The 23777-nt window shown below is 35.7% G+C and overlaps 1 protein-coding gene across 2 annotated transcripts in view; it reads right to left on the reverse strand.

The window, feature by feature from the left end:
• Nucleotides 1–23777, reverse strand: part of WASHC4 (WASH complex subunit 4) — a 43178-nt gene that overhangs the window by 13401 nt on the left and 6000 nt on the right. For both annotated transcript variants that reach the window (XM_080575243.1, XM_080575244.1), the window contains exons 6-24: nucleotides 21761–21828; nucleotides 18632–18714; nucleotides 17290–17332; nucleotides 16651–16754; nucleotides 15920–16040; nucleotides 14262–14385; nucleotides 14034–14161; nucleotides 13131–13291; nucleotides 11216–11342; nucleotides 9829–9954; nucleotides 9156–9263; nucleotides 7172–7318; nucleotides 6956–7035; nucleotides 5755–5860; nucleotides 4863–4979; nucleotides 4092–4260; nucleotides 3798–3952; nucleotides 2192–2266; nucleotides 1253–1357 (exon numbers count right to left, since the gene is read on the reverse strand). In XM_080575243.1, the coding sequence (XP_080431369.1) occupies nucleotides 1253–1357; nucleotides 2192–2266; nucleotides 3798–3952; nucleotides 4092–4260; nucleotides 4863–4979; nucleotides 5755–5860; nucleotides 6956–7035; nucleotides 7172–7318; nucleotides 9156–9263; nucleotides 9829–9954; nucleotides 11216–11342; nucleotides 13131–13291; nucleotides 14034–14161; nucleotides 14262–14385; nucleotides 15920–16040; nucleotides 16651–16754; nucleotides 17290–17332; nucleotides 18632–18714; nucleotides 21761–21828 (2147 nt within the window). The remainder of the gene's footprint in view (nucleotides 1–1252; nucleotides 1358–2191; nucleotides 2267–3797; nucleotides 3953–4091; nucleotides 4261–4862; nucleotides 4980–5754; nucleotides 5861–6955; nucleotides 7036–7171; nucleotides 7319–9155; nucleotides 9264–9828; nucleotides 9955–11215; nucleotides 11343–13130; nucleotides 13292–14033; nucleotides 14162–14261; nucleotides 14386–15919; nucleotides 16041–16650; nucleotides 16755–17289; nucleotides 17333–18631; nucleotides 18715–21760; nucleotides 21829–23777) is intronic.

Consider the following 23777-nt stretch of genomic DNA (forward strand, 5'->3'; position numbering starts at 1 on the left):
GAAGGAAGTGCACAGCTCCCTCAGCCTGGAAGGAAAAGGCTCTGGAAAGACCTTATTGTGACCTTTCAACATATAAAGAGAGCTTTTAAGAAAGATGGAGAAAGACTTTTTTTTTTTTTTTTTGATCAGAGTGGTTTTAAATTGAAAGAGGGTAGATTTACATTGGGTATCAGAAAGAATTTATTTATTTTTAAAACAGCGAGTCTGGTGAGACACTGGAACAGGTTGTCCGGAGAAATTGTGGATACCCCATCTCTGGAAGTGTTCAAGGTCAGGTTGGATGGGCTATGAACAGTCTGATCTAGTGAAAGATGTCCACATCCATGGCAGGGGCAAACTGGACTAGATTATTTTTAATGGTATCTTCTAATACAAACCATTTTATGATTCTATTATTTCCATTTTTAAAATTACTTGAGAGTGAGAAAGTGAGTTCAATATTCAGCAAGTCCTCCCCCCACCTTCTTTTTTTTTTTTTTTTTAAATGTAGCCAGAAGAGAGATAAAAATAAAGCAGCAAAGAGGTGGAAAGAAGTTGAGCAGAAGATTTGAAATCACCAACCTGAAAAGAAACTAAACTGAACTTTGGCACTGTATCCAAATCTGAAGACCACAATGATAAACTCCCGCTGTAGTAAGCAAGCTGTGGGAAGTGCCCTCATTTAACACCTAAAGAGGTGAATGCCTCCTACCAGTTAAAGTGAGCATCTACACTACAGATATCTAGCAAATTGTCATAGATCTGCAGCTTTACTTCAAACACTCAAAAGCTGATATTTAAGCTTAATGATTATAAGATCAACTTAAAATTAACATTTCATGTCTACTAGATTTAAGTACAGTGATAGTATCTGCCTATTAAGTATCAATAAGCAGCAACTTAGGAATCAAAATATTCTGTTAGTTTATTAGTTTATTTTCATGTTTATTGAAGGTCACAATCCCACCAGAACATCAGTATCTTATTAGATGTGTTTACAGATCTCTTCATCAACTTTTATGTAACAACCAGAAGTGACATAACTCCCAAGAGATTTTACAATAGGGATTTGTATTGTCCAAGAACTGATTTGTCTTATTAATACACAAAAACCATTATTTTCACATTACTAGAACTGCACAACCAAATAAGCCACTGGGAGATGCAGGAGCTTGGAGCATTACTCATGCCCTTAAGCAGTACACTTTTGCGCGCTATTAAGAAGGGGAATTCAGGAAAAGAATAATCCAACAAGTATGCAAAATGTACTCACTGTTGTGTTCATGATTCCTGTTCCATGAGTTCGAATTGAATTAGCAATGTGTCGAATATTGATAGTGTTCAAGTGTTTGTTATTACTAGTTCTTTCAATGAAGATCTGGAATACGCAGAGAGGAAAAAATGTTATTTACCCAAAATTAACTCTGTGATAAATTACCAATCTAGGTAGTCCACACTCTGTTTCTGAGAACAAGCTAATAAGTGGTGATTAGGGAAAGAAAAAAAGAAAATAAAGCACGCATACAATGAACTTTATCTAGTATGCTCCACCAGTTTCTGGAATGTTGTGGTTCAACAACTCCAAGGCAGATGCTTCACCTGAATCGTCATATTTATTGAGGCTATCCTCCAATGATTAGTCTAAACTCTTCTAGCACTGTTTGTACTTTTGTCCCTATTGTATATCACGGCAATGAGTTTCACTACCAAATTATGCGATATAAGACAAAGTACTTTTCTGTCAGAAAGTTGATAATTTTTAAGAAGGGGCCCTCATTCTTGCATTGAGAGAAACCACAAAGTCATTCCCTGTACATATTTTCCATATCATTCACTGTTTCAGAACTCCAATAACCCATCCTTTTTTCAAATATAAAAAAGATCAAAAATCAAAAATATCATTTTTTTCAAGCTGAAGAATCATTTATTTAACACATCCTTATATAGCAACCAATCATCTCTGCTGCTTTCTCCTAGCTTCACTGGAATTTTTGAGTTTAAGTGATCCTACTGGCACACAATACTCAAAACATGCTTATAGAACATTTTCCAAGACGTATCTACAGTATCCCCAAAGATCTTCTAGAGCAGCAGTAGCTACTTGACAGTTTGTCACTGCGTATGTTCAGCTTGGGTTACTATCTTGTATATGTAATCTGCGCTTCCCTTCAGACTGGACCAATCCATAAAAAACGTACAGAATATATCTTACCTGATTATTCAGATTGTAAAGGTAGCGAGACACAAACACATGAATATTTCTCATGATTTCCAAAACATCCAGACCCTGAAACAACATTTTATATTGAGAATTTTTATCATAATAATTCTCAGGAACCACTGACATGCCTAACCACTACGACATGAAAATATTATTTGTGCATTTCTGTTACTTCAAAGCATTTTAGGAAACAATGTTTTCCCTTTTCAAAATGAAGACTCTCTGCACAATTTTTAAATGTGAGTTCAGCTCACATTTTACATTTACACTTCTGCCTGTTTTTGCTTCCAACTTCCCTTGAAAGCAAGGAATCCACAGGTCTATTCCACATACCCAAATTTAAAAAACAGATAAATTGATGCATCCTCAGATTTGAGAAGACAACTGTTGAGGCTTCTATAGACACACAAATTTCTATCGAGACTTAAGCAGCTAGCTACTTTTTGATGTCACTTTGCCCAATATGTCTAGAAGACTGAATTTTTTATTTACAATATCAGTTTGAAATTTGTTTTGCTTGATAATCCCTTGAACAAGCCCCTTTAGTATCACTGTGCACAGAGAGGATCCTGTTTAATCTATACACTTTATTTCCAAAGATTGTACCAGGACTTTGTGGGGGGTAGGGTGCACACGTGTGTGCATGTGCATTTTTGTTTTGAAGCTTATACTAGAACGAATGCTAGGAAACCAGTGTTGTCAAATGATGTAAGTCTTTACAACAATGTAACGGCCAAACATTATTGGTGCTAGAAAGCCAAACCCAGAAACAGAAACTATAATCCACAGCGCTTTTGTACCAAGAAGTAGCTGGAGTTCTTAGTTCAATGCTGTCTTCCAACTTCGGAAGGAACAGCCACCATGAACGTTAGAAAAAGAGGCTGTATCTCTAAGAGCTTTCACCAGTGTGCTAACCCAAATGACGAAGCTAACAATCTAAAACATCCAAGATACTCGAATGAAAGTCTTCAGAAACATGAGTTGCATTTATTTTACTTCAGAAACATGAGTTGCATTTGTTTTACATCCACCCTATAAACAGTGAATGCCTTTACCATTAACTTGATGAAACTGTAACTTTACTGTGTATGTAACCTTAGTTCAAAGTTTCTCTGAGTCATGCTACTATTAAGCTAAGCAGGGATCTCCTGAAGTCCTTGATAGCCACCTTATGAAACAGTTTCACTTGATCGTCACTAACAAGAACTTGTTGAGAAGCGAGCAATAAAAACAGGGAAGAGACCCGCAAGTCACAGATCTTTCTACACTTAACGATTGTCATATTGTAGATGTATTATTTGTCAAAGTGTTGATATTGGAATTTTAAGAAAGTGTTCTGACTTTGTACATCTGACTTAATTTTAGTAAGTATGATGTTAAAAATAAATGATATCCTTTAGACCAACATGAACTTAACTGGCAGCAGTGTTAAGCATCTCCAAAGACAGATCCTGTTTCAGAAGCCATCCAGAAATTATTTTTCCCCAAACTCTTTTCTGTTCTCAGGGACTTTAATTCCATTGTCTCAGTCCTTTGAATAGCTAGCAAATACGATAGCGTAACAGAACAAGTGATTCTCATCCAGTGGATACTGTACCTGTTCCAGAGTCTGACTGGGAAGATGTGCTTCAGTCATACTTAAACCATAGCGCTGAGTTGCTAGGTTTCTCATCTCACTATAGGTAGCCCAGTCATGTAAAGCCACAGTTGTTAAGTTGTAGAAGGTCTTGTCCAAATAGTGAGTTACATAAGCTGTAAACACATAAAAGGATGAACTAAAATAATCATTCCAGTTTAGTTAGGGAAGTGTGCTTTACTATATCATTTTACTTCTTTCCAAAGCATAAGACAGATGAAAGTAATGGGATAAAGAAAGTGCATAAGAACTCACCTTTTATGTCAATGAATCGGTTGAAAAAACGTATCGGGTTGAGAAAGAAGAAGTGAGCTAGATCCTTCATACCAACTCTGAAGGGATTTCTGTCATCCAGTTTTAGGTGCGTATGAACTGACAACCGCAGGTCCTTTTCTATCTCTTTACATAATTTGTCCAGCAAATGCTATTCAGAGAGATTAAAAATAAAATCATATTCAGTGCCTACTTACAGAGCTCTGTTAACAGAACTAACATCTATTTTCAAATATGTTCTCTGACTTTTCTTCTCATCTCAAGAAGAACGATTTAGGGCTATCTACCTAGATAAGACCTCGTTCAGCAACTCTCCACAAAATACGTAATATTTGTTTTTGAACTAGTCAAAAAGAGTTGTTCAAAGGTTAAAACCTAAGACTTGGGAAATCTGAATTCACATTTTTCTCTCTGCCAAACATTACTTATAATTCTAGATAGTGAGTCACAAAAGAGGCCATCTACATTTACAGAGCCTCTGCTACTAAAAGCCATGCATATACACTAAAAGAAGCTGATTTGACAAAATGCACTTCTGTATGCCGTACTATGTTCCTAGCCAACACTGATACCATGGATAACATCCTAAATATTCAAGATAGTAAGTGATTATTTTCTTATTTATTGAAATACTTCACACCACCTCAAGGTTGCTAAGCTATTTTTATACATCATGTCAGGTCTGCTACAGTAGATACTGGCCTAAAACATTCTCCATAGCATTGCCTTTCTCTTCCATTTGAAATAAATTACCTCATTGAGCACTTCCATGATTTCTTTATCATAGCATTCCAGAAGCACCTCATAAGATTCCAAGTGCCTTGCATGCATCATAGCAGGTACACAGTCCCTCAGTGCACTGAACATATACTGGAGAAAAAAAAAAAAAAGCTTTTATGCTTAACCAACAGATTGACAGACATACCAACATCTCAAATAGTTTGGGTTCAAAGCTAACAAACAAATTAAAACCACTAGTCTTCCCACTTTCATCAAAATCAGACTTCATTTACTACTAAAGCTTCCTGGCCTTAACATGCTCATCTGAAGTACTTAGCTGCTACTGATCCATTCACTGGAAGGCCATAATTATTAGCCATTTCGTCTTAAATGATCTGTACTCTAATCATAGTGTAATTGACTATGGCGTGCACCATACTGGATCAGATAATTGATTTTATCAGGATTAGTATGATAAAGCATGATTCACTGCTACAGCAAATTTGTTCCCTTACAAATAGGGAACAGGAGATGTGTGGTGGAAGAAGCTACAGAGCAACTATCCCACACAGCATCACTGAAGATGGTGTTATATGCTTTAGAAATAAATTAACCACAACTGCGAACAAAGACTTAAACTGTTCAAGTCTCGCAAAAAGTGTTAATTTCAAATTAAAATGAACAAAGAACAGATGAACAAGGAGGCAGACAGTAAGAGAGATTTTTACAGCAGTCTAACATAAATACTTTCTTTAGACTTGGAACAAAAATTGTTTTTATATCCTCCAGACTGAGAAGAAATTTCTGCATCAGAAGTAACTCATCTGGGATTTTTTTGAGGCTCTATTTTTCCCCCTAAAATTTGCAGACTAATCTTTTCCCTTTCCTCCTGTGAATCCCTCCCACTACTAACATTATTACTTACATGCAGTCTAGCAGAATCAACTGCATTTTCATACACATCATCTAAATAGATTGGAAAGACTGCTCGATGCCAGTACAAGAAACAACAGTCACATTGTGCTCGAACTCTAGAATACAAGATTACTAATTAGACAAAGAACTGGAAAAAGCCATTCTTCTAACACAGTGATACATATTTCAGTGTGTTTAAAGACAACTGCTCTTCAAGCCTAAGTTTTACATGTTTATATTAACGTTCCAGATGCAACGTACTTCAAAGCAAAGTTCTTGAATAAAGGTATTCAGCACTTCAGTTTTTCCATTAGCCTATTTAGAAACAAAGCACCCCTGGTTTAGAAACAAGGTTTAGTCAGCCTTTTAAAAAAATAAATTGTTACTCTACAACAAAATCCTAACTAATTATTTTCTTATTGCATGCAATGAATAGCCTAGAAGTCAAACACATATTCTAAGCTTCTTCTGTAGCCAAAAAAGGAGAAACAGGCCCTTCTTTACAGAACTTGTGTGCAATACTTATCTCAGTAATTTTTCCCACAAGTCATCCACTGGTGATGTTTGTTGTTCTCCATAAAATATGCACGTAACAGATATTCACCTGGCTTTCAGATGCCTAACTTTATGTTACTTGAGTGCCCCCTAAAACTACACTCACAGTGGAAAAAAACATGGTGCCACACGTGAACTAACAGCCTGATCTCCTCTAAGGACTGATATAACCTTCTAACTAATCATAATGGAAGTGACAAAATACCAAAAATAGCCATAGCAAATTCGTATTTGAGAACTGACTGCTTCAGTTTGCCTTATGGCCAAAGGCCTAGTAGTTTCAAAAGCTACTAGACTCTACACGTACGTGCACTTACACTAACATTTATGAACAACTCTGGTGATCAGTTGATCAGAGCTTGGGTTAAGAGGAGGACTTTAGCTTAACATAAAGCCTAGCCATCTACATGTCTCAGGAAGTGACAGAATTTCAAAGTGGTCAAAGTCAAGTACCTAACTTGACTTGCACTTCCTACCCAAAGATTACCAAGCTTCAGGTTTAGCTCTGGAATTCTTTTTGTCCATCCCTGGTCTACAATACATATAAAAATCACGACCAGCATGCAGCTACTAGATTTTGCAATTTGCACAAAGAAGACCCAGCTCCCCCCATGACACTACACCTTCTCCAATATATATCACGTGCCACTGCTTACCGCTCTGTAAGTTCACTGATCAAGTCTAATTTCTTCAGAACTAACTGAAGGGGAAGGAGTTCTTCATCTTTAAAAGTTTTCTGTTTAGAAGAAAAAGATGACAACCTTATATATATGTATTTTTTTTAATAAGATACTACAGTTGAAGGTCTTTTCCAACCTAAATGTTTCTATGATTCTAAATAAGTGAAGGTCTGGAATAATTGTGGCACTTACCATCTGTGTTCCCACACTCAGTGCAAGGGAAACAATTAGTCGCCTCTGTTTTGTACTCGGCCCATTGAGGGTGTTCTCAGCCAATACCAAAGCAGAAAGGACATCCAGGCGCTGCTCACTGTACTTTTTATCAGAAATGACTCTTTTCTTGATGACAGAAAGACAAAGAAATTCAGAGAAAAGTTATCTAAGCCCAAAAGCTATATCTTACCTATTATTCTCAAAGTTTATAGATCTGTCATAAATTGAGTATTTCTGAAAACAAATTAGATTTAGTGAACAAAGCTAACTGAACCCAGATCAACTTCTTCTGTCAATTCAGTGGTATTATCTATCTACAAGCTTAGAATATGCGCAGTTCAGCATGAACGTGGGTCTGGTCATATTACTATAGAAACACTGCGTAAACTGCATGCCAATTTTTGTTCTAAGATGCACTTGAGGTTTAATTCATTTACTTACAAGTAGTAGCTTCCTATTGTTAGTAAAAATAAAAAAAAATACAATTTATGGAAAAGAGCCAGAAGATGTATAAACATGGTAATAACGATAACTTCTGATTTTATACAAGTTCTAGTTTATCAGAGAAACTACATACCAAAAAATTCACGTTAACAAATGCAGGAAGCCAAGTCTTCTGGCTAAGTTGATCTCTCAGATTTATTCATGAGTAGCAGCATTATTCAGAAGAGGCACAGTTTCATGAAAGTTAAATACTATTCCAACTTTAAGCAAGTGTGCTCAATGTGAAACTCCTACCCCAATGCTAAAGCTATGCAAAGTATACGCCTTAGACCTTTACTCGACTTTGTCATCTGCTAAACACATTTCTAAGTACAGCAGATAAAAAAAGATGAGTACTTATGATCTCTTCTATTTACCAGCATTTGCCCGTTACATATTTTCTGAGAAGGAAAGTAGTCAAAATATCAAGATCTGTTCACAAATCTGTTCCATTTGATAGCCACTCACAAGTATCAGCATATTTCTATGCATTTAAAAATAATTCGTAATGCAATTACTTATATAATTTGAAAAGGTTATGAAGTTATCTGTACACATGAACCGTTTCTTTGAAGACATGCAGTTTTTCTTAGCAACTTTGAAGTTTTGAACTTCTTTAGTTGATGTTACTCCTGATACATATCAGCTTTTTGAAGTAAAATTTTATTTTTGGCTTACACCAGAAAATGTAGAACTGCCAGACAAATGGAGATTATAGCCAAATTTCAAACATATCAAACAAGTTTCCCAACTAAAGAAATCTACTGTTTAAACTGTAATCTCTGAATGAACATAATCAAAACAAAAAGAAAGTTTTATAACTGCACCGATATCAATGGCATACCTCCTTTGTAATTTGGCTACTGAAGACAATGAAAGAACAAAATCAGCAATACATCAGAACAGGTATAATACAAACTCATTTTCCTTTTATCCTGAATTCAGAAATACAAGAGCTGATAAGCAAAATGTGTATTAAACTAATCATATTTTTCTGTAAAGAAAATACGTACTTATTATGGTATGTCACAACCATAAGCAGTTTCATCTCACTGAGAGAAATAGTGAATTTATGCTCACATTAGAGCCCTGTAAGCCACCATATATTAACTACTGCTATTTTCTCAAGCGAACAAAAAGATTTCAATACATAACATCCTGCTTGCTTGAACTTAAAACAGATTGCTTTTAGAATGTGATTCAGAGTTCAGGCTGAAAATCACTAGAAATAAAAATGGAAAAGAACACAAACAGGGATGCAACAAGAGATGCAGCAGTTGAGAGGAAGAGAGGACCCCTACTCGATCGAAAAATAGATAGCCATCGTCTGTGCTGTAACGTTTAAGGCAAACCTATGACTTACCGGAAAGTTTAGATACCTATCAGTTTTGCCAAACCAAGAAAAGTACTTTAATTTGAAATTAAGATTTCAATAAAAAACACTTAGATAATAACAACTATTAGAATTTGAGTTACATACCTTGGCTACAGAAATAGAGTGAAGAGCCTGGTACTGCAGATGCTGAGCAATGTGTGTCACAGAATCTGCTACAACCATACTTCTTCGGTAAAACATGTGTTCTATTGCCTTAAGTCAATGCCAAAACACAATAGTTGATGTAATTACCAGAACTGTTGCCTCCAGAATTTACATTTATCCCAGCTAACTCATCCACACTGCAAATAGAAGACCCTTTACACTTCCAGTATACTGTCAGTTGCCATTAACTGTCACAGAAATTGAGAAAATCAAACCATTCAAGAGTGCAAAGAAGTTTTGTGGGTTTGTTTAGCACTTTCTTTTTTATTATTATAAATAATCCAATTCTGTTCAACGTAATTTTAGAAAGGAATCCCAAAACAGTGTATTTCCTCTTTAGAAAAAGAAGAAACAGAATACACCAACTAAGGAAACTGGTTAGAAGTTACATAAATCAGTTCTGTCTCCCAAACCTTCTGTTCCCTATTCAAAACCAGTCTTGAACAAGAAGCCACACAAAAGCACTTCCTCTTTCAGGTTCTCCACTCCACCATTTCCACAAACATCCCCACCCCACCCTTTTTTTCCCTATTTTTAAAATAAGTTGTGACGTTTGATCAAAGTTCTCTGTGACAACCTACATGAAATCAACAGTTTTCATTCTGTGACCTACCTTCAGAAGTTCCACAAGCCTGCAAAGAGCTTTCACTGAGGTTTTGGTCATAGGCTTTTGCATTGACATGTAGAGATTCATTGTAGTTTTAATGATGGTGCTAAGACTGTATGCATAAAGAAAACCCTAAAAATAAAGTAAGAGGGGAAAAAGAAGCAAATATTTTTACAATATACCAAATATGTCCTCTCTGTTTTCCTTCATACGTACCAGATAACTAACTTTTGCCTCTAATAGAGAATCACTCCATCTAAGCAACAAGCCTGGGATCTCAAACCTGAATGAGACCTTTTTTTTTTTTTTTTTTTTATCATGTAGACATTACAAACCTTCCCAGGAGTCAATAAATCACCTGGTCATTAACCTCTCCTAGAGTCATTCAAATTAAACATAGGTCAGTGAATTAATTAATCCCCTGAAAGGTCTAACTATCACAAAAACTAAAACTTTCATAGAATAAATACACCAGCAGTATTTACACAGTTCTATACACTTTCTAAATAGAACTGTCCATCCCACAATAAAAAAAAACACATCATTCCTACAATAACCTTTTTCAAAGTTTGCCAAGCTTAAAAATCACTGTTGACCATGTACAGGAAGACAAAAATGATAATCAACTTACTTCAAAGGAAAAGTTGTAACAACAAAAAAAAAGACTAGGAAAAGACAAGTGGTCTAGGAAACTCAATTTGCTAAGGGGCAAACTTACAAGTCGATTGCAAATTGTTCCAATATAAAAGAGATACGTCCTAGTACATGTGTGTCTTTAGATATGGAAGATCCAGGATCATGCTTCTATCACATGCCTATTTATATCAGATTTCTATCAGGCAGACAGATGCGTAACAAAACTATCAAAAAATAAGACATCTTACATCAAGACTACATGCTGTTAGTAGGCCAAAAAGAAAACCAGCTGCCTCAGTACATAGTAAGATTCTTGCAAAGTACCATCAATAGGCAAAGCACAATGAAACAACACAAAACCTTTTACTGGAGATATGTATTGTGCTAAATAAAGCCAAATTACACCCTGTTTCAGTCCAATTTATATACCTCCTGACTGACTCGAAAGGAAAAATAACACCTTTACCACAGAGAAAATGAAGCCTTCTAGATTTCCTAAGAGAAAATTTCAAAATTTTAAGCACTGAATATTTAGTCAGATTTGTTTTCCCCCACGTGCCTTGTGGAAAACACCTTTTACAGATTTACTCAAAAGAGTATCAACTGGAAATTTTTAGTTTTAGAAGATTTCCCAGATTGTAAACTAACACAAAGATAACCACAGAATTTCAGTATTTTGTTTTAATGTTCAACAGCTTGCAAGAAAACATCTTTTTTGGTATTGTTTTCTGTATCAAAACATTAAAAGACTGCACACCTGAATGAAGACATTACAGCGGTTAGAAAGATCTTCAGCAAACTTATCCATGCGTTGCTCCTTTGACAAGATGGATTCCATTTTTGTCATCCATGAGCTCACGAAGACATAGTATGACTGCATATCTCTGGAGAGGGAAACAAAGGGGAACAAAAAAAACAAATGTTTTTCACTTCAAATAAAAAGAGTATGAGAATTTTCTCTTTCCAAAGCCTGAGTTCTTCTATGGGAAATATATTACAGGTTCAGTCCTCAGAGTAGTAACTTTCTCCATTCTCAAAAGTATCTGAACATCATATTCACTTATGCTTTAACTCTCAATAGATAAGGATTAGTCTGTCCATTATATCTGTACAAAATCTTGTATAACCCATTCTTTCAAGAGACAAATGGCCCTCTGAGTAGTACATACCATACTACTTTAAATTAACACAGTAAATAAAACTGCTAGAAAATGCTTTCAAACACCAGACAAAACAGAGTCCTGAACAAGTTGCAAATTTTTCCTCCAAGTTTGAATTTGAAATACATAGAACTTGTCATTACATCAATGCCTGACTGGACTGTTCTTGAATAACATACTTCTGCAGAAAATAATCTGTTTTGATTACACCAGTTGTAATATTTAAATTGAGATCACTTTTAAAACTGTTATTTATTCCACACTACAGAACTGTGACACTGCAATACCATATACAGTAGCAGTTACAGCAGAAATGTACTTAAGTCATTGATAAGTGTCAAAAATTACACTTTAATAAGTGCTCATATTTAATGGAACACTTATCAGAGGCAGTGGAAGAACTTGTAAAAGACATGCAGTAGTTATCAGCAGAATTCAAATGAGTAGATAAAAAAAATGGATTTATTATAATGCCTTAAAATGACTGTGGATAACCAGATCTTTTTTTAAAACCTTTTCTGAATCTTAAGAGCTGCAAGACAAGATTTGTACCACTGCCCAAAACCAAAAGCAAAGCAGCAGTGTAATTATGCTCCACCCGTGAATTAAAGCCCAGGAAAGAATTCAGTCAGAGCACTTGATTATTCCAATGGACACAGGATGCAAACCACAAAGTGAAACAGAAGCAGGCAGAAGTGAAAATAATCTGCTGGAAGATCATGTAGGCACGGAATTGCTATCCTTTGTTTCACCCTTGCCCCTCCTCTCCAACCCACTTTTGCACACAGGGTTGGATAAGTGTTTATTTCTGTTCCTCAGACCGTTTTCCACCTTGTATCAGTTTGCAACACAAACAAAAAGGTGGTTGTGTTACGTTCCTACAGAGTGCAGTAAATTGTTTATAGGACTGAATTTAAATTTCCAACTCACATTTATAGAGATTTTTGAAAGAACTTAGAGCAGGAAATGATCTGCAAATGACATGCAGAGCACAAAAGAGAAACCTTTTCCGATGTAGATAGTTTCATAGACCACTAAATGAGCAATTAAAGACTTGAAGAAAACAAATGCTTGCAAAGGAAGTATCACTGAGGAGAGAAAAATCCCTTTATAAATCAGTCAGTCTACATGGGCCTTATCTCCATAAACACATAGAAACCAGAGAGCGCTAACAGAAAAGAAAGCAACTCAGGTTACTGGCAGTTTAAAAGTATGGAAATAACCCAGAACAACTGAGAAAATACATAACCGGGAAAAAAAAAAAAATCTAATATTTAGAAGTGCTGGGAACTTTGTGATTTCGGTCACATAATACACATTTTTCTGAAAGCTTAAGTTTGACCAATACTTTCTTTTAGCAACATTAAACACACATTACTGCAGTGATATCGACCTTTTTCTCCACACCACTTAGCAACACTGCAAAGCACATTAGTACCCTGAGTTTATAAATACATGAGTTTCTTCATTATTTGCCAACCAGCACAATGAAGCAATATTTAGGAAGCATACTTGGTAAGTGACTGTGCCTTCTGCTGTAGAAAGTTTTCCCTTTGCATTTTAACTGTATGAATACTTTTCTTGTCCAGAAGTTTGGCAGCAGCTGGTATCTTCTGAATCAGAAAGTTATCAACAAACCAGATAATATTTGCTGTTAGCGTGATGGCTGGTACCTGGAAGAAAAAGAGGAGAAAAGGGGCAGAATATTAAAAAGTAGCAAAAAACATTAGTGATAACAAAAAAAAAAATACTATGCCACTATGCACTGTCAGTCCTTTTAGTTATGAAACATGTTTTTATGCCTCTTTTAAACCATAACAATTCTGTTTATTTTTGCATAATTAGTTTCTACACAACATTACTGCTCACATTAAAAAAATGTTCTTCCCTTAGAAGTCCATAAAGGACACCAGACACAGAGTTACTACCACTCTCAGTGCTTCTTAGTAGTGTTTGAGAACTTCTTAATACCACACAAAACTAAAAAGCCCTGACCACCTTTAGACTTAAAAGTCTTTCAAAAAAACGTATGCTTCTACCCAACATCAAAACCCAAAGCATTTGATCAGTCTTGCAATACTCAAATCTCAACAAACAACTCTTTGTCCTCATTGCCATATTAATCTTGAGAAGAAACATTTTAATGATAATTTCAAGTTATTTGATCTTTCTGCTTACCAAGTGTAAAACACAAAGTGAGTACACAGGCTTTAGACTATAAAACAAGGGAGAGGGGGAGAGGTAATTATAAAAAGGAACAAAAAATTAAAGTCTGCTCTCTGACCTGTTTTGGTAACTTGCACATTCTTCCTGTTCCCATGACTTAGCCATGCTACACAGCCAAGAAAATCATCTGCTCATTAATGAAGGTTGTTTTTTTTTTCTCTTAATTAGCAAAACGGGTAAAGCACTCACCTTTTTACAGACATCCAGCAATGACTTGTAAAATTTCTTGTCTACAGTCCGAAAAATCTGAAAATGCAGTACAAAGAGGCCACAGATGCCTACATATCTATCTCTCTGATCAATTTCTGAAGGTTCACCTGCAGAGACAGAAAAGAAGTTCTTTTTGAAGTACTCTCAGACCAACAATAAACACTTAGAAACAGTGAACCTGCTAGGAGAAACATCAGCTTGCATTACCAAGTTTGGCTTCAACATTTGCGAAAGTTGTGCGAAGAGTATGAGCAAATTCTTCAGCAAACGCGCTATTCTTCGACACAGACACTCCACCATTCGTGGAATCAAACTGTTGCTCTATGCAGGCCTGAAGGGAAAAAAAAAAAAGGTATAATACCATAAATTTCAGGCCTCAAGAGAATACCAATTTTGCAAAACAGTAGTGCAAGACTACATTGGTTTATGTCATACAGCACTAGCCTGAAATTAGAATCTTTACTTCATACAGATTTTTAAATCTGTTTAAGTTTAGTGTACTAAACCAAACAGAAAACATTAAAAACCTCTTATGTCTAACAGTAAAACCAACCAAAGAACACTAAAAATCCACCACCATTCAATTTATTTACTGATTTAGTATTTCTTCCATGAGGCACTTTCAAAGAAACCACATGATGCTAGTGCTAGTGATAAGAAACTAAATGCTAACATATTTAATATGTTACTACAAATACGCAATATACATTAACTAAGAATCATACAGGTAACATGTAGGATGTGGTTCATGGTCTCGTAGGATAAAAACCCCACTAGTGGCTGTTTTTCTAACTATACTAGAATAGTCTTTAACGGGATTGTACGTGAGAATTTTTTCACATATTATTGTTTTTGTTAGGAAGGAGAACTGGCAGGACAGGAGGAGAAACATCTTGAATGAATAGCAGACAAATGCTATTGATGTCTCAAATTAAACATATAATGAAGCTTTTGTACTAATGCAACATTATAGAAAGTTAAAATGAAAAAACTGATAGTTGGATATCAGTATCAGTTTTGAAAGGAAAAACCTGATTATATTTAATGACTTATCTACAATTTCACTTTTGAAGGCTTTTCCAGACCAGAACTTTCTTCCCTATGCCTTTTTTGATGTAACAGCAAGAACTGAGTAACAACCTTGTTCAATTGGCTCTGTTGTGACCAAATCCAGCAACATCCAATTTGAGCGTCTCAAATACTAACCCTTTTCTATAAAATGGCTCTTTGTATGAACACATTTAAATTAAATATACTGAAAAAGGAGTAATTCTTCTCCTCCAGCTGTACACTTGCACATTTCAGGGGTATACACTGCTGAAAGTGATTCCTAATGACAAGTACTTGTGTCATAAGCTAGGAATGAGACAAAATATGTAACAAGAAGTCACACAACATATTTCAAAGATTATGAAGAGATTTTAACTTGCAGCTAGAATGAAGTGGACCTATGCTATGTAAGCCTGACCCTATTAAAATTTCTGGATAAAAATCAGACTCCCTGAGAATACACAGTCCTAATGCCAAGTTCTCTGCATTTCTTTTGTTGTGCAAAACAGTAAGCATTAACTGCTACCATTCAAAGCCTGGCACAGTTCTAGCACAAGAGAATAGCAGGGAAGAATCTTACAATCGAGCTTTTTTTTTTTCCAAAAAAATGTACAAATGCAAAAAAGCCAAATTCACACATCACTATCTGAAACAAGCCAGACCAAATCAAACAACAACAACAAATAATCCCACGCGCACACACTAAAAAAGAAAATACTCAAACAAGCGTGATATCCTATTGAAAGCCATTCTGAGAACAGTCTCACTTTAGCACCAGTTTCCCCTACTACACTGGTGAACATTAATGTTATTACCTGAAATATCATTCCATCAAGTAATTGGCATTCCAGTTTTAACAGCAACTTTTCAAATGGCTTCAGTTTATCTTCTTGAATTCCAAATTTGGAAGGGTTGTGATGGACAGATTTTAGCAGCCTGAAAGGGGTAGGCATAGAACACACAGATGCAAAACAATTAAAACATACTAACAGTTTTATCACATCCTGTGCTATTTTGATAACATCACGGTTCCGTGGAACATGCCCAGCAACAACTCCAAAATTGTAACAAATAAAAAGTCTGTGTAAGCCACTTGTATTTGAACAACTACCATCTATTGAGGTTTTCAATGAAAGTTATTTTTCCACTACTTTAACTACCTATATAATTGTTGACTCCAGCTCTTCCTTTAGATAGCGTTCTTACTCAAATCTGTATGCCCATCCCCGTGATCAATAGGGAAATGGAAAATTAGATTTCTTATTGAATACATTTAAACATTTAAACTTTCATTTAACATTAAGCTTTCTCAATATACTTACCATGTACAGTTTCAGGAATGGCACACAAAACATTCAGCACTGTAAAAAACTAACTGATGCTGCTAGAAGGACAAAGTGGGAGCTTCCCCCTGCTCCTCACTGAGTTTTCTGGTAAGCACTCAGGGCTAATAAAAATCCACGTTCCTAAACTGACTTTCTTCAAACAAGACACATGCACATGCTTTTATGTCACGAGAGTATTTTTCACACCTTCAGAGACACACCTCTTGTACATGGTCCAGTGATCTTTCAAAGTGGCATGATTGTCAATTATTTCATCTAGAGTGATTAAGACAGTCAGTAATTCTCCCAGATGCTCATACATTGCCTGTTTAAAAAAATAAAAGGTAGAAGAAAAGGCTTGTAGCTATTTTAATGCTCACTGCAGTGATGCATTGCATATACAACATCAGTTCTTTTAAAGCCAGCAAGACATGAGCTAAGCCATCATCTAAGACATCATTTAAGTCAGAGATTTTTTTGGTTGTTTAAAGATTTGGTATTTCCTGTGGTGGGACACAAGGAACGTTAGTATGCGTATAGGCACCACCTAAAGTTCACTGATCTAATTTAATATTGAAGGTAGGATTTTCAAAATTAGCTAAAAGCACAAGCACGTACTGCACACAGTAACAAAGCATGTCAGAACTTTTTAGCTACGAAAGCTAGAATTTAACAGACAGAGGTACTAGCCCTTTCCACATAAAGGCCAGAAAAAGCTGATTAACAAAGTAAAGTCTTTAAAGGAGACTCCAGATTGAAAGCTGTACTTGAAATTCACTTTCTTGCTACTTTCCTCAGAATGAAGACAAATATATTAGCATGAAATTAACATAGGCGAAAGGGTACAAAATCATTCCCACCTGAAAATGAACTCCTGACGTCTCTATAATTTTAGGTGCATTCCTGTAAATAAAATAAGTACTTTAACATCTTTTTAATCCTGAGAACAGAACATATTTACTGTTTCTGTGTCAAAGTATGTTCTTTGTTTCTTGGGGTATGTTTTTCTTGATTAACACAGTAATGTCAGAAAGCAAAATTACTCTCAAAATCTGATTAAAGCATATACTATGTGAAGTGTGTGCTATATAATCAAAATTGATACTGCGGTTTTGAATGTACAGCATGCAACTGGTTTAAACCACTGATTTCATTCAGTGCGTGTCTATCAGCAATTCCCAATTCAGTTACGTAAACAAATAGCCTTGATACAGCCTTGTGCCCCAAAAGTACAAAAAAAAATAAAAAAAATCACATTTAACCAAGCCATAACCAAGCTACATAACCAGCCCTGTTCACTCAGCACAATACATAAAGTCTACTTTTTGCTGCAGTGTAAGACAAGAACGAAAACAGGTAAAACCGAGAAGAACAATGCTATCCTATGTCGGGGAAAAAAAATCTAGAGCCCTGCAGTTATATTCAGAGCTAAACCCAACAACTCTGTTCAGGACTGATCTCTCCTCAGAATTCTCAGAGGAACTAAGCCCAACGACCATCACTAAACTCAACATCATGTGTTAAAACCCTGGATGTTTCACGAGGAATCTGTAACATGAATTACAAAATCAAAACAAACAGCAGTATCTTTTATCTAAAGATTATAATTATTGTTGAATATTAAAAAATAAACTAGTGATGTCAGACACCACAGGCTCCTTTCTGCAAAGACACTTGCCTCTCCCTCAGACATACTGAAACATAACTGCACACACAAAGATGTGAGTTCACATGGCAAGTGACAATAATTTGTTTCTAAACTCAATGGATGATTTAATACTGATAAAGACCACACATTTAAACATTGGACTGTGAAAGTGATCAGATTTTTAAGCTTTGGAAGCTACTGGTATCTCCTGTAGCAGTCAACAGATGAAATCTCTCTCAAACAAAGCAAGGCTGGAAGAATAATAGGAGGATCTCCTGAACATCAAGACTAAGTGCCTCTGAAGTATCAAATCTATCAAAAATGGGGGAAAAAAAAAAAACCAACACACTAAAAAACACTTGCATCTCATCAAATAAAAGCTCCAACTTTTCCAAAAATAAAATACACTTTAAAAATAGCTTATGAAGCCTGAATTTATACAGCAAAGCACCAACTCTAGATAGTCATATTCCAAAACTGACCATGCCTTGAGTGTTTATATTATATTCATTTTTAACTACAAAACGTGATACAGCATTTCAGGGAATAATTACTTGTTGCTGGTGTAAAGAACAGCCAACTGATGGACTACATTCACCACCACTTCATAACATCGAGTAACAAAGCAAGACAGCTCCTGAAATACAAGAAAATAAAATCCATTACAAGAAAATATAATGCATAACCCCTTCTCATGAACAGCATTGCTACTTCCAAAATACAGAACATAAACCACTGAACTTGCACCCAAGTTCCAGCTACATTCCTAATCCAAGTCAGTGAACAGATCTACAGCAGGATGGAAAACAGATCTGGGTTTAGGTCAAGAAGCTATTGTACAAAGCTCCTAGTACAATTTGATATTTCTTAAGTACCAATAAACACTTTATATAAACAGAAAAGCATAATAAAGAAAACAGAAATGATTTCACACTCGCATATGGTTTTAACGAGGTGGATACTGAAATACCATAGCTGATGCTCAAGGCCATATTTTAAAAAAGGATACAGGGTCTTTGGAGAAAGTACAGAAAAAAGTCACCCTCAGGAACTCAATGTGCTTTAAACATCGTGCTGTAAAAGTTTTTAAGAGTTCTATTTATTAGAGACAGTAAAAAGTGACTTAATAGCAGTGCCCAGGGACCTTCAGAGGGAATATTCAAATATCCCTGATAGCAACAGCTGAGCCTTTTCCCACTAGATTCAAGAGTCACACTCTGGAAGCCAGCTATAGACAAATTCAAATGAGGAATTAATACAGAAGCCTGTACCTACTATAAGAATGATTAGCCACAGAATACTGTCTTTAAAAAAGTCTTTGAGATGCATGCTCAAGTAAAGCAGAACTTGTGCTCAGTTACATAGCACAAAATGTGTAAGAAGAGGTCAACCTTGATCACGGAAAAAACTGACCTTAATTTCTATAATGGATTTTAACAAGGTGTTCCTTAAGCAATAGGGTAAATGAATCTGGGTTTCCCTTAACCACAACAGTGTTTATTTATTAATGCACCTTATAATCCTACCAGGCAGCAGTCTGCATGAGATGAGTGGCCAGTCAGCACACAGATGGCTCCATAGCAGACAGCCCACGCATGCTAACCAGCCAGCCTGCTGTTCTTGCCAGAAGACTGGCTAACAGCTGAATTCTGTCTTCCCCTTCATCAAAAATAGATCTTATTTGGGCTTCTGCCTTCTATTAGTCACCAGTTTGCACGAAACATGAAAGTGTCATTACTTCTTATATTTGTATTGCTCTATGCCATTGAGCTGAAACCAGCCAACAGGTTCCAGAAGAACAGGTTAATAGATAACTGAGATCATGTTTCCATTGCCTTTTTAAAATTTCTTTAAAACAGCTGCCTTCTTAACACTTCCAGGCAATGATCCAATTTAACAGCACATGTGTATTATCGGCTACCTAATATAGATAATTGTCATTTTTTCAGAGTTCTTCAAATGCACTGTCTTCTGCAAGAAGACAACCTACTAGTGTTTCATGGCATTAATTTGTTTTTTTTTTTTTTTTAAACGTTTCTACATAGCAAACCAATTGGCTACAGCATCTAGTTAATTAAGTTCTCCCTGTTCTCTGCATACCAAGAAATCTAACTCAAAAGAGCCAATAAATCAGTAGATACATGTTAGCTATGTGGAAACAACATTTCACCTCTCCTACAGTCTTCATTCATGTTTTTACACTGCTCTCAAAGTAATTCTTGTAACTTTGACCATAGCAGCATCCCCCCGTCAATTTGCTACTACTGAGTGGATTTAGAGGAACACAACTGTTGAAAAAGACTCAGAAAGGAAAAAGTTTTCCTCACAGCTTTACCCAAACTAATACAAACCCGTCAGCATAGTAACCCTTACTCTTGAGCAATGTCCTCTGTCTGCCTTCTTGCCGTGGTTCTCAACATCCAGCAAACTATAGTAGCACATATACAAAGCTGGTTCACAAGCAAGACTGCTATACTTATGTAGTGTTTCCACTATAAATGTGCTTAACAGGATATACCACCTAAATGTGTGTAAGTTTGTACTACAGGGTGGGTTTTATAATGCACATATGCTGAAGCTATCCAGACAACCAGTCATCCTGCTCTCAACTTTCATCTCAAAGAATCCTGGCAGTATTATTACACTAATATCCTGGAAAAAGAACAACACAGATGTACAGTAGTCCCTTTCCCGAAACACCACTATCTCTCAAACATCTGCTCAATAAGAAATAGAAAATCAAAAACATAATTGACAATGTTGATAGAAAAAAGCCTGAAAAAATAGAAAGAAAAAAAAAAGATATGGTAACAACTAACTGCACTTAGGCATGGTAAAATGGGTTAAGACACAACATCCTACGGCACTCAACTATAAATGACCAGTAAATGAGTACTGCCATGCTAGTATACAGCAAGAAAAGGAATTTTAACATTTATTAAACAAGAACTTGTTTAAGCATTCTGAAAGTTTCCTTTATCTTCTCTACTTCAACATATATGCTTCATTACAAGCGATACTGCATAAAAATAGAAACATTTTTGTAACAAGACAGTCACTTAAGCTATAATGATGGAAAAAATCCACAGTAGACTGAAATCCAAAAGTGTGGGAAATCCTTAGAAGAAACGTGTATTCTTTTTTCTTCCAAAATACTGAATATTCTTCCCTGAAAGCTTGAGAGCTGCAAGCCATTTTTTTCCAGATACATTTTAATTTTGCCCCTAATAGCTACACAACGTACAAACAATTAATTGAAGACCAGTTTTCAATTAAAATTAAAACTTGAGAAATCAAAGCTATAAGATTAGAGATCCTTAACATTACTATCAAATGAAACAACCTCAGTTTACGCTCTTACTGAAATCAGTTTAATGCTAATTTCTCTGTACAATGATTACACAAACCGTAATTTATTCTCTCATTAGACTACCTGAATTTTAGATGCATATAAACAAACATAAAAACTAAAAGCTAAAGTAAAGACCAACAGATGACCAACCCAACTTAAACAGCTGTCTTGTAAGTGAGCTGGTTGCAACGGATCTACAGGCAAAACATTAACGTATCAAATGACTGCAGTGCCTTTCAGCAAGCTGCAAGCAGGATACTGGAGGCTGCTAAATCCACGTTGCAAATAAAATTAAGATTATAATTGCTGTAAGAATCAAAGGATACTCTACCTGCAAGAAAGAAATAAATCTTCCCATCTGTATTTGGCAATCTCCTTCTACCATGCTGGAATCTGTGCCTTGAAAAACAAAGATTTGTCACTACTTTATTCACCAAATTCTGAAGCTTGCCCTCCAAACCATTTGTATGTCATACAAGCAGAGTACATAATTAAAAGCTTACTGACAGAACTTTAAAAGCTTTTAATCTAGTTTTCTCATTAAAAATTGGTTTAAGCTATACATAAAGCAGGAAAAAAAATCTCCAGCACATGAAAGAATATAAAATCTATAAAATGTAGTTCTTTAAAAGATATCTCATGTAACTTTGATATAAAGTTTCCATTTAAAAAGTCTGTAAAAAGCAAGGCATTTATATATTGCAAGGAATGCCTACTGGTATAGTTATTAACTGAACAAATATATTGCATCGTAAAACAAAGATGAAAAGCTGTGTAGAATAAAAGTTCCTAAAGAAATTTGTTTTCCTTTTCCTATACATCACGCAGTATAATAGAACTGGTTCTCGCCACAGCTCCAAAGCATTACTCGTATGACAAAGTAGAGCAACCGGGTACTACGAGATACGATAATTACATCACCAATGTCAAATTCTTCTGGAGTGCTGAAGCGATTGCAATACTAACAAGACTGTTGTCAGGTAATGTCATGACAGATTAATGCTCTAGACTTGAGATTTTTCTGTTGGGCCACTCTGAATGAAAACAGCTTATAATTGCAAGTTTACCCACAAAAGAAATGACACCATGTTAGAGAAAAGCAGTCTCCTGTTACAGAGATGACCTTTCAATCTGTAGAAGGAAACTCTTAAATTGCATTTAGTTTTAGTTTTCTGGTCTTTTGCTTCATAAAAGTGCTCTTTTAGAGCAATTACCAGAGTCTAAAGGAGCCTCCATAACTCTGTTAGAATTTTTGTCCCAGAGCTCCAATTAAACACTGTATCCTTCCCCCTTTGCACCTTTGTTACGTAACCTTTACTCTACTGAGATTAGCAGATGACCCAAAAAGCAATCCAATGTCCTGAAATTCCTACACTAGCCCTAGTCACTTAAAGGACAAGATGAAAAAAATGTTTCTTTCTATATACTGAAGGCAAAAGGTTGCACAGTGTTTCTCTGTTCAATGTATCCACCCTCGAGGCAGTGGTCTTGCTATCTGTTCTAAGTAAGCAAGCTACTTGTTATCAAAGCATATGCTATGAGGAGGGATCTGGGAGCAGAGAATACCATTTTTACCTCCCAACCCACAGAAGGTTGGCCTCTCAATTTCTGCCGTTCAGAAGCATTCCTTATGGACCACGGAAGCAGGAACAAACTGCTGCTATAACATACTAATCTGCAACAGTCTGCCTTTATTCATGCTGGAGACATGAAAAGCTTTTGAGAGACCCCTACTATTATTTTGACAGCACAGCACTTCCTTTTCAGATATAAAAACCATGTCTGAGAAGAAGTGAGAATCTACTAACAAAAAAACACAACACAAGACCCACACTTTTTTTTTTTTTGACATTTCTCAACTGAACCACAACAGACATCTTACAGAGAACTTAGAAGTATGGGGGAATGTTTAGCATTCTTTTGTTGCAGTCAAGGCTCTTGATTTTTATTTTTTTTTTAATTTAAAAAAAAGCCTTTCTAGAAGACTACTCTGAAAGGAGCATGCTTTCTTTCATCTCACATTTCTGAATCAAAAAACAAAGCTAGGTAACACGTCCCTAAATCATTAATACATTTGAGTCCTCAGGACCAAGATCTTTGCTTACTCCGAGTCTAGCATCCTTTAATGTAGATGCTTAAGACTGACCCTTTGGGTGAGTTACCAGTGAAATTCAGTGACAAAAAGCAGGTTTTCAGGGTTTGTCAACTCAACTGAGTTTCAGCCACTTTTGTCCCTGTATTATATCATGGTCTAAGCAGCAGTAATGAGTAATGTTGCTTTCACTTGAAGTGCAGAAGATGACATTAACACACCTGTAGTTTTTCCTAAAACAACTATGATCTTATGA

The sequence above is a fragment of the Anser brachyrhynchus genome (genome assembly GCF_964034855.1).
Source record: "Anser brachyrhynchus genome assembly, chromosome: 1".
In the NCBI taxonomy this organism is placed as follows: Eukaryota; Metazoa; Chordata; class Aves; order Anseriformes; family Anatidae; genus Anser; species Anser brachyrhynchus.